The sequence below is a fragment of the Poeciliopsis prolifica genome, unplaced genomic scaffold (genome assembly GCF_027474105.1).
Source record: "Poeciliopsis prolifica strain line A6 unplaced genomic scaffold, Auburn_PproV2 SCAFFOLD057, whole genome shotgun sequence".
In the NCBI taxonomy this organism is placed as follows: Eukaryota; Metazoa; Chordata; class Actinopteri; order Cyprinodontiformes; family Poeciliidae; genus Poeciliopsis; species Poeciliopsis prolifica.
In genome coordinates, this window is record NW_026562432.1 from 1,418,797 (window position 1) to 1,435,530 (window position 16,734).

Consider the following 16,734-nt stretch of genomic DNA (forward strand, 5'->3'; position numbering starts at 1 on the left):
AGTAATTGATAGAAACACCTTTCTCCCATCAGATTAGGCTGTGCCTGTTTAAGAGAATTTCTTGTGCATCACAATGCTGATAATTGCTTTAAAACAACCACTGGCTTATTTTTGTTCTCAAGAAAACAGCATGTGTTACACAAAGACATGAAGAAAACTCTGCTTTGCTGGAGTTTTCTGCACAATGTTACTTTAATTTTTAATTAAATTTTTGTACTTACTTTTTATTGTCTGATTTAATATTGTGTCTGTTTCTATGTCAAATTTTGAGAGGTGACCTTGAGTGCCAAGAAAGATGTCGACAAAGGAAATGTGACCTTCTGTCACATTGATGTTGTCGCATACAAAACTTTATAACTTCACTAAGTCAGTTTGGAGATGTTCGCATTCAGTAATAAAACTGATAGAAAGTTTAGCACAGGACGAAATGGACTCAAATAAAAAAGGTTAACCATCTGTGTCTCACTGGTTTGTGTTTAGATATGTTATTCAAACATAATTATTACAAGTTTAATGATGGCACTTGACTTAATGTAATGTTTTAATTGTTGATTCTATGTTGCATGACTCTGTTTTTGTGTTTGTTATGATGTAAAGCACTTTGAAATGCCTTGCTGCTGAAATGTGCTACACAAATAAAATTTTATTGATTGATTGATTGATTGATTGATTGATTGATTGATTGATTGATTGATTGATTGATTGATTGATTGATTGATTGATTGATTGATTGATTGATTGATTGATTGATTGATTGATTGATTGATTGATTGTGTCTGGTGGACTCCTGTCATATCTTATCATTTATACCTCCACATCACTGAGTAAACTCAGACGACATCCATCACTTTGGAAGACACTGATTTCTTTAGCTTACCAGACCTTTACCATAACAGTCACCTCTCTAATACTAACATTTACTTTTTCTTAAAACATTGACAGATTTCCATCCTCTCAAGCTTAGAGATTTTATTCTTCACACAATACGCAGTGCCCGGTTTTTCAAATCAATAATGGTCTTAATTGATTGGGAACCACTGCCTGGACTTCCTGAGAGCCTCTGACTGGATGGCGCAAAGCCTATTGACACTATTGGAGAGGCTCTTTGGAGCCCAAAAAAGTTTCTCTTTAAAGGTAAGTTTTGTGAGATTAAGTGAAATGGCAATAAGTAAACTTAATCCCACTAAATTTACCTAAAAGAGGATTTTAAAAAGCCTCTCCAATAATGTATGCCTGTCACAACCATTAAAAAATACATTTCTATGGTCAATAAAGTAACTAAGGTAAGTTTCAAGAATAAGAAAATATTAAATCAGCCTTCGTCATATCTCCATATGTGTATTGTGTATATATAACCACATCTCAACTGCTGTGTTTTGGGTGCAGTGACCAAAGGTTAAAGGGCACCTTCAGTATCCAGGAAGACTTGGAGAAAAAAGAAATGAAACATAAATAATGGAACATGTTTGCTTGGACGTCACCTGAATTACCAAGGTTTTTGTCAGTAAAATTGCCCTACCTTGTCAAGCAACTTCTTGCCTACTCTTTTATATAAAAAAAGGAACTTCCTCTTTATTATTATATGTGGCTTCAGCTTCCAATATATCTGAGATGTTGCCACCCAACAATTTTCAAAGAGAAAACTGTAATACATCTGGGCTTGGGTGTTCAGACGGTCGGCTGGTCTCTGATCAGGTACAGGTCACTCTTGAAAACACCACCAGGTACATTCAGCGCTCGGACAGTAACAATGACTGTAGTTGTTTTACGTAAGCCGAAGTGTTTTCAAAGGAATTCTAAGAGAATGGACTTTCCCAGGAGTTCATCAACTACAGTCAAGAGTAAGAGAGTACAAACAAAGGAACAAGCTGAAGTGCTATAATGATCGGCGATGGTGTTGTGACTGTCATGGATTCTAGAGGTGAGGTGCATGGCAGCCAAACCAGATGCATTTGGGAGGGAACTGTTCCTATGTTGTGAGGTTTTTGTCCTGATGGACAGCAGCCTGCTCCAAGAGAAGAAAGACTTCAGAAGTTTATGTCCAGAATGGAAATGATCCACAACAATGTTCCCTGCCCTGCTAATCTTTTAGATTCACTTCCTTACCAACCGAACTCAGTGTTGCACTGTAACTCAACCTTATGAAATGAAAACAACTGCTAGTTGTTAGACACACAACAAAAACATTCAGTCAGTTACAAAAAGATTGAATTTACAACATAATAACAGAAGCAGGCAACAGATTGTAGCCACTCACCTTGTCTGGAGAGCAGTCGACTCACTAATGTCTTTTTTATCTTTATAGCAGCACCAAAGGAATCTGTAATGGGGGCATTTTGTTGCATGTTAATTGTTGAACTATGATTTGAAGTTGTATAAAATCAGACACAGTTTATTTTCTCTATCTGACATTCGTCTCCAATGGAGACCAGTGCTATGACGATTCCTGGTGTTCCAAGTTTCTCTTTTTTTGGGTAAAAAAAGCTGGCAATTATAAAAGCCCGCAAACGTACAATACATTGCAGTGACATTTTTATTTTATTTTATTTTTTCACTTGTGCTCCTTTATCAAGTAAAACTCAAATCAAACTGACAGCACCAACCTCTCAACTTCTCTCCAAAAGCTCCAGCACAAGCAGAGACACAGATCAAAACAGAAAACATTTTGGCAGGTAAGCAAGCAGCAGATTTGGAGCAGAGTGATTGTGTGTCATGCTGTGCAGTAAATAGTGGAATGACAAACTGAGTCAACCATCAGCTGGTGATTGTGACACCGCGACACATTGAGTGAGACGGAGCTGTAAGACTAAAGTAGACGTTATTTAAAGGGAAAGGACTGACTTATGCTGTTACCCAGATTCATTCAAGCATTTTCAACTCAGGGAACTCTTGTTCCTGAACTGGTTCTGTGCCTTCAAAGTTTGGTGCTCTGTTTCCACCAGACTAGAGACCCAGCATTCATCGTCAACATGGTCTTGAACGACATGGAGGGGGAGCGTTGTACCACAATGGAAGAGCTGGCTGAGCTGTGCGTTGATTTAACAAGCCACAGACCTTTCATCAAATCACCAGAACAATGTTCACCTTTACTGTCATGAAACTAGCCTGTAGCATGTCAGACATCTTTGCGCCAGTATTTCAGCTTTCCAAACTGCATTTTCTTTCAGATATTTTAGAAAAAAATCCACAAATAGGCAAATTTCTCAAGAATAATTTGGTGTTCAGTTTGACAGAAAGTGTCAGGGGTCTATTGACACTATTATCGTTTGGTTATGGGATGCTATTTTGAAAACATGACTGGAATATTTCTCTCTATTTGCACTGTAAAAATAAAAATAAAAATTATTAGGTGGCTTTTTTTATCTCTTCATTTTTCGTCTTTCTTTATATACATATACATACTTAGATACCCAAATACATACAAATTAAATACATACACACAAAAAACTGTGTTTTTGTTCCATTATTGTTGTTCCATTATTTTCCTGACAGTCTATATCCATTTTCCATATAACTACTTAGAAATATTTCTTGTGCCTTTTAATTGAACATATTTAACAAAATGTATACCCTCTAATTTAATATTGCCTACAGAACTTTGCTTCAGTTCTTTAGCTGTACTGTTCCACACAGTCACTCCACAGGTTGATTGATACACACGCTTTTGATTTTTGCTCTTATTCTGTCATGATTTTTTTAAATTTATATATCAACTATTAACTTGTATATTCTCTTTCTGTAAGAAAAAAATAAACAACTCCTGTATATGTTTGAGATTTCTTACTCTTTCCTGAAATCCCAAGTTTCTGTCACACACTGTATGGAGGACAAAATAGAAGATCTTAACCTGTAAAGTTAAGCAGATCTGAGGTACTATGTCAGTTCTACACCTGAACGGCTCGGCCCACTGCAGCTGCTACATTTAAAGGCAAGTGTCTTCATTTTGCCTTCGCTCTCGACTCAGCTGGCTCTGAGCCATGGAGGACAGAGGATGCCAGCAGTTATCCGCCAGTATCTCTCTATCTCTGAGATCAGGGAGCTGGAGCTCATCCTGTTACACCACATAAGGGACTGCTTGCACGTACGTGCTAAGGTGGGCACAGAGAGCAGGCTGTCAAAGCCATTTGCTCAAAGGAGGCACGGCTTTAACAAGGTATTCCAGTGTTTTCTTGGGTAACGGCCCACTGTCAGAGAGCCGGGATGTTTCCCTGAGACGAGGGGATCATAACTCAGCCATCTGGGCACCATCAGCGCCTGCTTCCTCAGGCGGTGGGGATGGAGTTTTGAACATTTTGAAGCTTTTATTGCCTTCTGTAACCTGCAGCAAAGTGATCTTAAATTACTACAACAGAGCGACGGAGAGAGCTGTTGCTTTAAAAGAAATATTTATTCATAAAAATCTCAAATGTGGATTTTTAAAAATTAATTACAGCAGTGAAAAGAAAGTGTTACCTCGGCAAATTCAGTCTAAATAATTGAGCGGGTTGTTAATGCGGCTTATAGTCAAACCCAACTCCAGCTGGACTTTTCACTGTTTTTAGACTGTTTCTTTTCAAACTATCTAAAAGTTGCTATTTCACTATTCACGGGGCAAGGAGCTGACCACATGCTGCAGCCAAGTGCTAGCTGCAGCTGCTAGGGTCTTTCTAAAAGTCAATGGATGCACACATGGGTCCACGTCTGGCTGAAGGGAGCAGGTTGGAGCCAGCAGATAAAGAGAAAGACTTTACATAACCTGCCTTCACTGAAGCCGATCAGCAGCCTTCAGCGAGCGCATCGACCCAGGAGTGTCATGAAACGCGGTCTGAGGGGGTGAGGAAGGCTCTGTGGGCCCAGGTTGAGATGAAGAATGAATTATGAATACAATGAAATTGTCAGAAATACCAAGTCCAAAGTCCAGGCAGCACAGAATGAGCAGAAGGCTAATGCTCACAACTGGTAGCAACTGGTACAAATGAATAACTGAAGGCAGACTAGACTGGACAGCTTGACAAGACATATTCAGAGCACTAGAGAGATAGACAAGGACCCAAAGACCAGGTGGGATTAAATACACATAGGGAAACAAAACGAGACACAGCTGAGAACTATCAACGGGTAGAACAACACAGAAACCTAAAATAAACGCAAAGAAAACTCAAATCCTCACCAGGAGAAGATCTCCTCATTGGACAATTTATGAGATCTGAGATTTATTAGATCTATCCAAAAAAGAACTAAAAAGTAAATGCTTTTTTGTGATTGTTTTTCAAAAGGTTGTAGCCAAAGTTGCACATTTTTTAAAGTTTTATTTTTGCTGTAACATTGTTGTCCAATCTGTTCCTCACGTGAGTTGAAACTGTCGAGTCTAAAGCAGTTGCTGACCAAAAAGAAATAAGACAAACTCAAGCAAATGAAGTATTCTATTGTTGCTGTTATTTGTTGTGTATTTGCTATATTAAAAGTGAGGCGTCTAGTAATCAGTATTTTTTGGGTTTGATTGAACAACTGTATTTTCAGTAATTAGAACAGGATTTGGGTCACTTTGTTTCAAAGTGCATGCTTTAAGTGGCCAAGTTTAATAAAAAAGAAAATCTGATTAGGGCACATCAGTGAAAGAATCAGGATAGACGACGTCCTACACTTTGTAAAAGGACGTTTAAAAGAGACAAATACTTTGTGTTGCCTTTAGAAAACTCGTCAGAAAATTACATTGGAGAACATTTGACGCTGATTCCAAAATAATAAAAGTCTGCATCAGCCACCTTGCGCTGAAAGAGCCAAATTTGTATCATTTTTGAACTGAAGTTGGGGTTGAGGGCCACAAGCGTACATGAACCGAGCTGCTTTTTCACGTGGCTGTGGTTCTCCTCTTCCTTCATACAAAAGAAACAGAGCAGCACTTCCATTTAGTCTCCTGAGCCTCTCGCTAGCCGGGAGATTTCCAATTCCCTGCAGTGCTGCAGAAATCAACCAAGCAGTCGTTGGTTCATCCACATATAATTTCACCATAGGGGACGATGGAGAGGAGAGTAGCTCCCTTGATGACTATTAAAAACTGATTACACAGAGAGGCGCGTCTTGCTCCATGCTGGATTTTAAAGGATTTATGTTTCGGTTTCTTAATTTAGCAAAAAAAAAAAATCCCTCCTACTCCTCACCCATCTCCTCAAGTGTCTCCCTTAAGGCTTCGTAATATGCGCGCCCAGAACATGAACCAAAGTTGCTTGCCTAAATGGCGGCTTTTAAAGCCACTAAATTCTTAAATTAGCAGCATGTCCTTCACTAAACAGATGGGGGGTGAATTATAGCAATGTTCCACACAGGCAGGAATCAATGTGGCTGCTGATGTTACTGGTTTTGAAGTGACCCCACCTATTTATTTTTAAATGCTGAAAGCACAGGCAAATCTGCAACGTTTATTAATAGAAATCAGAAATAAAAATGTGTGGTATATGTACAGATACAGTGGGGGAAATAAGTATTTGATATACCACTGGTTAAAACAAATGGATGCTTGTAATAATAAAAGTCTTCAGCTTACATTATTTGTGCTGTTAAATCATTTAGCTGAATTTTCCTGCTAGATCAGCTTTTTTTTTTTTTCTTTTTTAATAACTGACGCTGCAACACAAACTGCACACATATGGGAAAATTATTAATATCACCTCAGGTGATGTTAGTAAGTCAAAATCGACCATGACATTTTTTATTAATATTTCAGCACTGTTTCCACTACAGTGAATTTTAGGATTTGCACTTAAAGTTTGTACCTTCACAGTGTGTTCTGGAGTAAATGAGCTGCAGTGTTTGCAAAGGCCTGGAGGGCAGATGCAGCGAACACGGGCAGGGTGGGAACCAGCAGGCAAACCTTTTGTCCCAGGAGTGAAGTCTGTTTTCACCTGTTGTCATTGCGCTGCATTCGGGTCATCAGAGATAAAGACAAGAAAAAGGAGGAGTACATTTCTGGCAAGAAAAAAAAAACAAAAACACTGAAATTTTTAGATTAACTTCATTAATTTTCTTGAACCAAAAAAACATTTCGGAGTTTGAAAAGTTGAAAAATAGTTTGAAAAATCAGTAGTTTTAAAATTAATCTAAATATTTTTTGGTTTTGAAATTCATCCCAGAAATGTTCTAGATAAAAAAAAAACAACTGGAAAAATGTCTGATTTTGAAAAGTCCAAATTTGCTGGAAAAAACTCCAAAAGTCTAAAGTTTTTCCTTTTATTTTTTAAAATTTTGACTAATTCATTCCTAATCATAAACTCTTAAACATCTGGAAACATAAATTGAAGGGCTATAGGCTGCATTGAGGAGTTTAATCTTAGATTGTACCAATAGTGCGCATAAAGTAAAAAACTACAAGTCATTCACCCTTCTATAACAACTGATGCTGCTGAACAGGAACGTTTTATCTTTATTAGAGTTAAATAATCCATTCAGTACGATTGAACTTAAATTGTTGCTTACATAACTTTAACACTTAAAAAGTACTACAGATGTTTAAAGATGTGTTTCCACTCGTGGTCAATCAAATTAAAATTCCTTTGGGCTCCACAATTTTTCAGAATCACAAAGCTGCTCTGACACCATCAGTGAATCCTTTGGTATGAATAAATACCTTCTTACTCCCACATGCAGCCAACAGTAGAAATGCACATCAATAAAACTCATAGTGGTAGTGTTATGAAATTCATTTAATCAGTCTGAAGATCAGGGCTGCACGCAACCCAGCAATAAACTCAGATGAATGTTCATTTGAATACTCCAAATGCAATAAATATGGACAACCCTGACCATCCATCGTCACTCAGAGGATTCTTCAGATTCACTGTAATACAACAGATGCAAATATAAAACTCACCAAGACAGCGTTGTGTAAATAACTAATTATTCAAGTCTCCTATGTCTTAGAAAAATAAAAGTAAGCTGTAATGGATTTCAATATAAACTAAAATATTTAGTAATAATACAAATACTAAGATATATTTTTCAAGTATTAAAGTTTGATAACAAGCAACGTATCCAAGGAGACCAAATGTGTTTTTGAGACATTTTCTGAAAAGTGGATCAGCAACTGACAATTTTTTTTTTCAAATTTTTATACAAAACAAAACAAAACAGATCTTCTCAACCAGAAATAAAATTTTAAACCACAACCAGTTTAATTTTCTGTAATTAAAAAAAAAATGTTGACAAAGAAACGAATCCCAACTGGACTGACTCAAACTGGGAATAATTTTTCTAATGAATTTTGACATTCACTGTTAACATTCAAGTGACTTCTGAAAATGATACATCACTAAAATGCAATGGAGCAAAACACTGTTTTTCTGGTCTTGAGTAGTTACAATACACTAAATAATTTAGTGACTTTGTAAGATTAATAGGCGGACATTGATTGCATTTTCAATATTTTTTATAAGTTGAGTGTTGTTATTTAATCATGTATCCATGGAGACTACATAAACCACATTTTTCAAAAAGCTGGTTCCAAAGCTTCTCTCAGACCAAAACAACTAGTCAGGATTTCTGACTAGATTTTCCAAAATTTCAAATAACTGACATATAAATCATAAGACAAATTCATTTAACTCACAAATATCTTACATCCCACAAATGCAAATATTTTCATGAGGCTAACACATGGCCAGGTTTAGCCACCTGTAATCAGATGGGAACATAATGAGGTGAATATAGAACATAAAAGATAGTGTGTGGCACAAACATATAGTTGGAGGTATGGGGTGGTCTGATTCTTAATGCTAACTTAGCTATCTTTTTTTTTCTTTAAAATGACATAGTTGTTCACAAAATTTTCTGGATAATAAATTGGCCTAAAAGTTATTTGAGACCATTTTCAACTAATATATTGGTAATCCCATAATAATGCAAGTTTGCCCTCTGAAAGACTAGTAAACTTTCATTTTGCACAAAATACTTCACCCTGGAACTGGAAGACATCTTAAATATCCAAAATAAAACCCGACAACCAAAAACAATAAATAATGAGCAAATAAAGCCCAAAACACAACAAAATCATCAACAAAAATGCTGTGATGCTGGGCATCACAGCATCACGCGCACTCAGACAGAACGCGGGGCAGAGGTCGTTCCCGCCGTCCCCCACGTAAAACACCCTCCCGTACACCTCGCCGCCGTCTGCCTTCCCGGAAAGGTATGTCTCCAGGACTTTCTTCTTGCACATGTTGACGGGGCACTTGGCGCACTCGTGCGAGTGGTGGTGCTGCAGTTCCATGCGGCCAGACTCGCTGATGCTGGCTGGGTTGGAGTACACCTGATCCACAGCTTCCCGGAGTCCCGCCCCCTGGAGGACCCATTCGATGAACATGGTGTTGGCGTCGGAGACGATAATGCAGTCCACCGTGCTTTTATTCTCTGATATGAATGTGAGCAGCTCCAGCATGCCGGGTGTGAAGGGAATGGTCTGCATGACGCTGCGGATCCGGTCGGGGGCGACCCCCTGCTCTCCTGTTAGAACCAAAGACAGAAATGATCAGAATGGAAAACTGGGGTACAGGTCACATTAAAAACTCCGTTAACTAACTTTCATAAAACATTTTTTTTTGTTAAAACTGTCACCATGTCATTACAGTTTGTTATGAGACAGGTAATCTGTGAAAAGCTCAATCTCCTCCACATCCCACCTGAGCTGCTGTCTGAAGAAATACACCGCTCCCAACTAAAAACAGAGCCAGGAGGAGGCCACTGTGACTATGCTAACTAGCCTTAGCATTCACCACATGCTCTGGCGATGGGGAAAAGCGGTTGCCATAGTGGCACAAACATGTGCTTGATTGAAGGCACCAACATCCTTCTCCTGGCTCTGATTGGTTCTACAATATCTAAATTGTTATGGAACTAGAAACTTTTGCTTGGGGTAAGTTAACTTTTAAGTTAATGTAGAGTTCATGGATCGACTCAGTTTGTTGAACCACCTCTGTGGAGGACTCACTGAGCACAAAGGAGAACAAACTAAAACATAAGAAAAACAATGTAATAACCTATGTAGGCCATCACTTTGCCCATGTACTCAGTCCACTGGCCCCTCCTGTATGTGCTCTGCACAGAGTCTGGGAGAGTCTGCTCCGGAAGACACCTTAAAGCAGGAAAAACAAAGATCACCAGTTAATAAACTGACACTTAGAATGCTTATAAAATACCCAGTTTCTTTGTATCCTCTGACATATAACAAAACTTTTAATACGTACTTGATGACCCAGATATCACAGTTATCGTCCACCACAGTGTGGTCAAAATCAAACACCACCAGGATCTTCATTTCTAGCCGCACTTTCCAACAGCCTGCCTCGGAAGAAGAAAAATTCATTAACTTCAAGATCAACATGTTCGTTGCATGTTTATTACTGGGTCACGTTAGTTTTTCCAAATCAAATCAATATTGAATGACTCGATAAAACACAAGGGAATGGTCTCCATGAAACATCGAATCTATCAGGCCGATCGGAAAACCAGCTTTAAACTAATCATTTTTTCTTGTTTGTATTTTGTATATGTGGGTGGAAGTTCCGTTTGAGTGTTCTGTCTTTAAAATGACCAGGTATTTAACGGACGTCTGGCGCAACCTTGTTTTCTTTCAAGTAAACCTGGTAAATTCCCGTGTCCGCACTTTCACTTGATTTTAGCAAACACAACGAGGCATATATAAACTGCACTACGCAGTATTTTGACTCAATTTACACAAACTTCAACTTAAACAAGTAAAATGAGAACGAAACTAACCCGTACTCTTCCTGTCATCAAGCAGTCGAAGCCGTATTCGTAGTCGAAGCTCGCGCGGTGCGGACGTTTACCTGTTTTCTGCTAAATACCGCCCCCTTCTGGCGGTATTTAGGTATGACGTGGTATTCTTCAGAATGCCACGTTATTAGATAATATATATATATATATATATATATATATATATATATATATATATATATATATATATATATATATATATATATATATATATATATATATATTTTTTTTTTTTTTTTTTTTACTAAGGTAAATTAACCTTTTTGATTTCTTTTAATTCTGCTATGCTTGTTGTAAAGAAATCATTGAGTCAACAAACGTATTACAGCCTTGTGGCCATTGAGTGGCAGCATCGAGCGAGCACCGCAGAAAGAGAGACGAAGAAGTTTCTAGTTCCTGATTGCATTAAAAACATTTTTACATTTGTTTGAGTTCGCAGTCAGTTTCTGTCTGTCATTTCTCTTTTATCAGTTCGTTTTCTCCCTCGGACCAGTATGTTCAAAGGGTTCGGGACGTGGCTGGGTTTGGAGAAGACGTCAGAGGAGAAGGAAAGCCTGTGTGTGGAGCAGGAAGAGAAGGTGGTTGAAGCCCAAAACGAGGTAAACAAACAGCAAGCAGATGAGCAGGATGATGGGGCAACGGATACGAAAGAAGAAACCCCTGATCACAGCAAAGGACTCGGTGGTGAGGGCCAGATGTTACTATTTTCTTCTGAATGATCGTAACTAGCTGCGGTCAGAGGTTTGTTTGATCCACTCCTAATGGTCATGAAAGATTGAAGTTTTGTTTATTTTGGGCTCTAAAGGATTGGTTTGATCTATTTTTCTAAGGTGGCGCAATTAACGTGCAGTTTCAACCGTTTTAGTCCCTCACATTTTAATCTCTTGAGGATTTTCTCAAATCAAAACATATCTCGGGTAAATTGCAGGTTTATAAAAACTGTAAAAGTCGATTGGAGTTATTCTTAAGAAGAAATGCCAAGTCCAGGCTGACCCATTAATCAAATCCAGGTAAACAATCCTTCAAAATTATTCTACTGTCATTTGATAAAAACACCCGTAGAATCAAGGAAATTTGTTGAAGCTGCTTATAAATAACTCACCATAAACTGCAAACTGGTGGGACACCAGTGTCACTGGGAGCAGGCAAACCAGTTTGAAGACAGCAGCATGAGAAAACTTGAAGGTATTTATTGCCTCACCTTTCAGTTGATTGTATATATGCAGGTATGCAAGGTAACAGCTTTTTGGAGCTAAAATATTATATTCAGTTTGTAAAACTGTTATTTAAAAAAAAAAGAAATATGTTATTGATTATCCCTAATTTATCTTTTGAGTTTGGGGGCCTTTTCCTACCAGTCGTAGTTGAGCTGAAACAAACAAACTAAATGGAACAGTATTATTGTGGTCAGAGAATGGAATGAAGGAGCGTTAAAATAATTATCCCAATCAAACTTATTTAAAGGAACAGTGCAGGAGAAAGGGAACAATAGTGACAGGGAGGTATAGGAGCCTCTGGTTAAAAACCAAGAGTGAAATGGTCACACAGCCAAAAGACCACAGCAACACAGAAAGGACAGTTCAAATAAAACATTAAAACTTAATATTAACAACCTGTGTTGGCCATAAAGAGTGGATGTAAACTTCTGAGTGTTTTGGAAAAACCGTATCAGTCTGCCACAGGTTGTGTAACACTTCTGTTCTCCGTTCTGCTTCCACCACTTGAAGAGTTCATCTTCAGTTTCGCCTCCAGTGCCACCAAGAAGTTGTCAGACTCTGTGGTGGGGACCGCTCAGACCATCAAGAAGACGGTGGAAGAAGGGAAGATCGATGGCATCATAGATAAGGCACTTTGCTCTTTTTGGCTAATGGGACTTTTAGGAAACATTTATTCACAGATGGTTGAATTTGTTTTATTTCAAGGGCAGTGTTTGACTTATCATTTGTTCTGTTAAGACAGATAAGGCCAGTTGATTGGTCTTCTGCTGAGTGTATTGTAAACTGTGTGTGCATGTGTGTGTGTGTGTGTTTTCTTGCAGACTATTCTGGGAGATTTCCATAAGGAGCAGGAGAAGTTTGTCCAAGAGAAGAAGGCCAAAAAGTCAGGTGAAAGAAAGACCTCTGAGTTTATGGCAGCAAACCTACATCAAAGACCACATGCAGTCACTACTCCATCTTCTCCAGTGGATTTGATTTTATTATAAGGAGCAACGCAAAGTTTAAGGTTTTTTAAAATGGAAAGAAAATAACGCACAGGGATTTCAAAATGTTCTTCTAATACAAATCTGAAGAGTGCGGTGTGCCCCTACCAGCTGGGATGTGTAGAAACATCAACAATTGTTCTCAGATGTCTCTTCAGCCATTTTTTAATCTGTTGGTAAAATGTCTGGTTTTTAACCTACATAATACATGATATGATACATGATACATGATATAATGATTAGATAGCAGAGATGCTGCCTTGTCTGAATGGCCGGTATCACTTGGTATTATACTGATAATACTGTGTCCGTTGGCTGATGTTTGTGTAGAAGCAGCAGTGCCTCCCTGGGTGGGCTACAATGAGGAGGAGACCATCCAGCAGCAGATCCTGGCTCTGTCCGCTGTAAGAAAATTCTACTCTATGTGCCAAAAAAAAAAGTACTATCATTAGCATTATTTGTAATAAGCTTACAATGTACCAATGTTATTATAGCTGTTGATTTGAACCCAACAGGAGTAGAAAATGATAACAACAAAAAAACTACTTGGACTTTGAAATGCAGAGTGTATAATTTTAACTGTTCTAAAGTAACATTGGCTGATAAACACTAAATTTGCATGTTTGAATTTCGCGCTTAATTATTTAGCAAGTTAACAAGTTTGTTAGCGGTGAGGCATTGTATACCACTCACAATATATCAGCATGCGTGATTCCTAATGCCGCGGGAGATGGTGGGTCTATCAGTCCATTATGTTCTGATCTTTCACCTCCGGGTCATCTGGTTCCAGGATAAGCGGAACTTCCTGCGGGACCCTCCGGCTGGTGTCCAGTTCCACTTCGACATGGAGCACATGTACCCTCTGGCGGCCGTCATGCTGGAGGAAGACCAGCTTCTCAACCGCATGCGCTTCGACCTGGTTCCTAAACAGTAAGGGCTCCTTCACTTCTTTGTGTCATGCCTGATTGTCTCGAAACTACTAATAATTTGCTCCTTGATTGTCACAATATGCGAAAGTGTCCAAATGCTGTCATGGGTTTGTGTTCTTGCAGGGTGAAGGAGGACGTGTTTTGGAGGAATTACTTCTACAGGGTGTCTCTGATCAAGCAGTCGGCTCAGCTCACAGCGCTGGCAGCCCACCAGCAGCAGCAGCAGCAGCAGAAGGACAGCGGGGAGGGCGGGGACAGCGTTTCACCTGACGACATCGTCTTAAAAGGTCCCGCTTTAGTTTTCGTGACTTAAAAATTTGCTGAAGCAGAAACAGAGTTACAAAGTGGTCTGGAAAATTCTTTCAAACAAAAGAAGTATTTCTGGATAAATGTGAAAAATTTGGGAAAATTATCCTAAATTTGTCTTTCCCTAGTTTGTGGGTTTTGCAAGTTGCATATCATCAACCTGATTACTGCCGAAACATCTGGCAGGAATTCATCTTAAAGTTTAGTTTTTATATTTTAAATAATAATAATAATAAAGCACAATGTATTCATTTGTACTCATCACAGAATCAATGTGTGCAGTTTTGCAATAGCACAAGGTTTTTTTACATGCGATATTTGGTTAAATATTATGTTTCAAATGCCACACATCAAAATTCTTTATAAAAATGTGGATCAATAAATATCATATCATTACAATGGATTAGAAAAATATATTTTTTGAAAGTTGTCTACATTTTTTCAGCTGCATTATCACATCCTTTTTTCTCAATCAGGTCAGGTTTTTATTCTAATTTGATTTAAAGCAATTTGATCTTCTGACTAAATTGGTGACTTTTTTTTGTGACATTATCAGTTCATTTCTGTTAATTTTGCTCACCCAAAAAAGATTTTAGAAGAAGAAAGAATGTTTTCTAACAGAGTGTATTAATTTAATGTTACAAACTGGAAGATTTCTATAAATCAAATAATAAACCCTGATAAGGGAAACTGATCCAGATGTGAGAACAAGTCATGCATTTTGATGCTCATGTTGCTCCATAGTTCATTAAGTTGACCTGATTGAGCAAAACCAATGTGATTTTTGGATTCAGCTCATCAGAATGACGCTAACACAGTTGAAAAACCACAGACAATTTTTGGTCTGTTGACCAGTGTTGCCATAATCATCAAAATTAGATTTATTTTTGATATCGACTAGCTCTAGTTTATATTTTATATTGGAAACCATTAGACTGAGACCTGTTTATGATTTTATGTAGATAAGTTTTGACTTTTTGTGAAGAAAAAAAATCTGTCTCTTGTTAAAATGATTTTGAATCTTAGTGGCGTTAAAAGCAGCATTGTAAAATATTGCCTATTAACAACAGTCCACATCAGCCCTGCTCCCTGTCCCTCAGAGGCAGATGACTTTAAAGTTCATGAACTGGAAACTTAAACATGATGTTGGTTCTTTGCAGACGTTAGACCAAAAACTCCACCAGTTTCCATCAGCGACATACAGAAGGTAAAAAAAAAATAACATGACCCTGAATAATGTTTTTTATGATGTCATGTTTAAAAAAGAGGAAAGCCAGTCACTTAACTTTAACCTGCCTGCTTACTCAAACTTCAGGCACCCCACGAGGAGGAGGAAGAGATTTCAACAAGTCCTGGAGTCTCGGAGTTTGTGAGCGACGCTTTCGACTCGACGGCGATCAATCATGAGGACCTGAGGAAAGAGATGGAGCAGCTGGTGCTGGACAAGAAGGACAGCGTCCCGTCTCCAGACGGTCAGCCTCCTCAGTGCTCCTTTGTTGTCAATTTTTTTGTTTTGTTTTTTTCACGCTGAATGAAACAAGTTTCACTGTGAATTCCAAACTGTTCTGATTATTGCTTCCCATCCAGATGAGGCAGCAGACTGGGAAAAAGAGCTGCAGCAAGAACTCCAGGAGTACGAGGTGGTGACCGAGTCAGACAACAAGGACGACCAGTGGGACCAGGAGATCGAGAAGATGCTCCAGTCCGAGGACAGCTAGGGAACGACGCCGCATAAAACCGCGGCTCCGAATGAACCACCAGTGATGCACGAGGGCCGACACGCCCAAATCTCTCTTTCCTTACGCAGTAAAGTTGATCCAGCTGCAGCAAAAGTGCATCAGTTGGAGGCTGGGCAGGTATATTAATGAAATTGTACTTTCTTACTTAGTTTGAGCTTCTCCTTTTCCTCCAGCCTGTCTTTTGACTTGTATGTGGGACAACTTCCACCAAAATAGGTGACATTCCCTGCTTAGTTGGACAACTGTGTTGCACAGTAAGGAAGGTTAAATGTGAAATTAAGTGGCATGTAAATAAAGACAGCTGTAACACTATACTGGAAGTTAGATTTCCTTTATTATAAAAAATTAATCTCTTCATACTTTGTGTACAATGTTTCTCTATTGCTGGAAAACTGTACTTTTGCTGTGATTTTCTTACTTTCTTTGGATTCTTTAATAAATGATAATGTTATTTCAGACCAGGCTGCATCACATCTGTGGTGGAGAAATTATGGAACGAGTAATGTTGGAAGTAGATGTAATTCATAGCGTCGCTGCAGCATAAACACAACAAAACGTTTTGCCACCACTGCAAAAGTTTTTTAAGTGACTTAACATGAAGTTGTCTTTAATGGCAAAGTGGAAAACAGTACATAACTTTCAAACATTTTCTATAAATAAGATCGAAGACTGTGGCTTATATTTGTGTTTGGCTCCAGCAGCAACGTTTTGTAGAAGCTACTTCTGCAGTCACAACTGCTAAATGTTTCTGTATGTCCACATGTATAGACTGAAACGCAGTGATGGGCACACTTCC

At 38.4% G+C, this 16,734-nt stretch overlaps 2 protein-coding genes across 2 annotated transcripts; one reads left to right on the plus strand and one right to left on the minus strand.

The window, feature by feature from the left end:
- Positions 1-7,508: 7,508 nt before the first annotated feature.
- phospho2 (phosphatase, orphan 2) lies at positions 7,509-10,835 on the minus strand. The gene is made up of 4 exons (XM_055060025.1): positions 10,747-10,835; positions 10,215-10,308; positions 10,008-10,102; positions 7,509-9,474 (listed from the first exon to the last, which is right to left on the minus strand). Exons 2-4 carry the CDS (start codon positions 10,283-10,285, stop codon positions 8,948-8,950), a joined length of 693 nt encoding a protein of 230 aa, XP_054916000.1. The 5' UTR covers positions 10,286-10,308; positions 10,747-10,835; the 3' UTR covers positions 7,509-8,947.
- Positions 10,836-11,134: 299 nt separating this feature from the next.
- syap1 (synapse associated protein 1) lies at positions 11,135-16,394 on the plus strand. Its single transcript, XM_055060137.1, has 9 exons — positions 11,135-11,448; positions 12,492-12,610; positions 12,803-12,869; positions 13,295-13,368; positions 13,755-13,894; positions 14,017-14,180; positions 15,360-15,406; positions 15,515-15,671; positions 15,787-16,394. Exons 1-9 carry the CDS (start codon positions 11,259-11,261, stop codon positions 15,915-15,917), a joined length of 1,089 nt encoding a protein of 362 aa, XP_054916112.1. The 5' UTR covers positions 11,135-11,258; the 3' UTR covers positions 15,918-16,394.
- Positions 16,395-16,734: the final 340 nt, after the last annotated feature.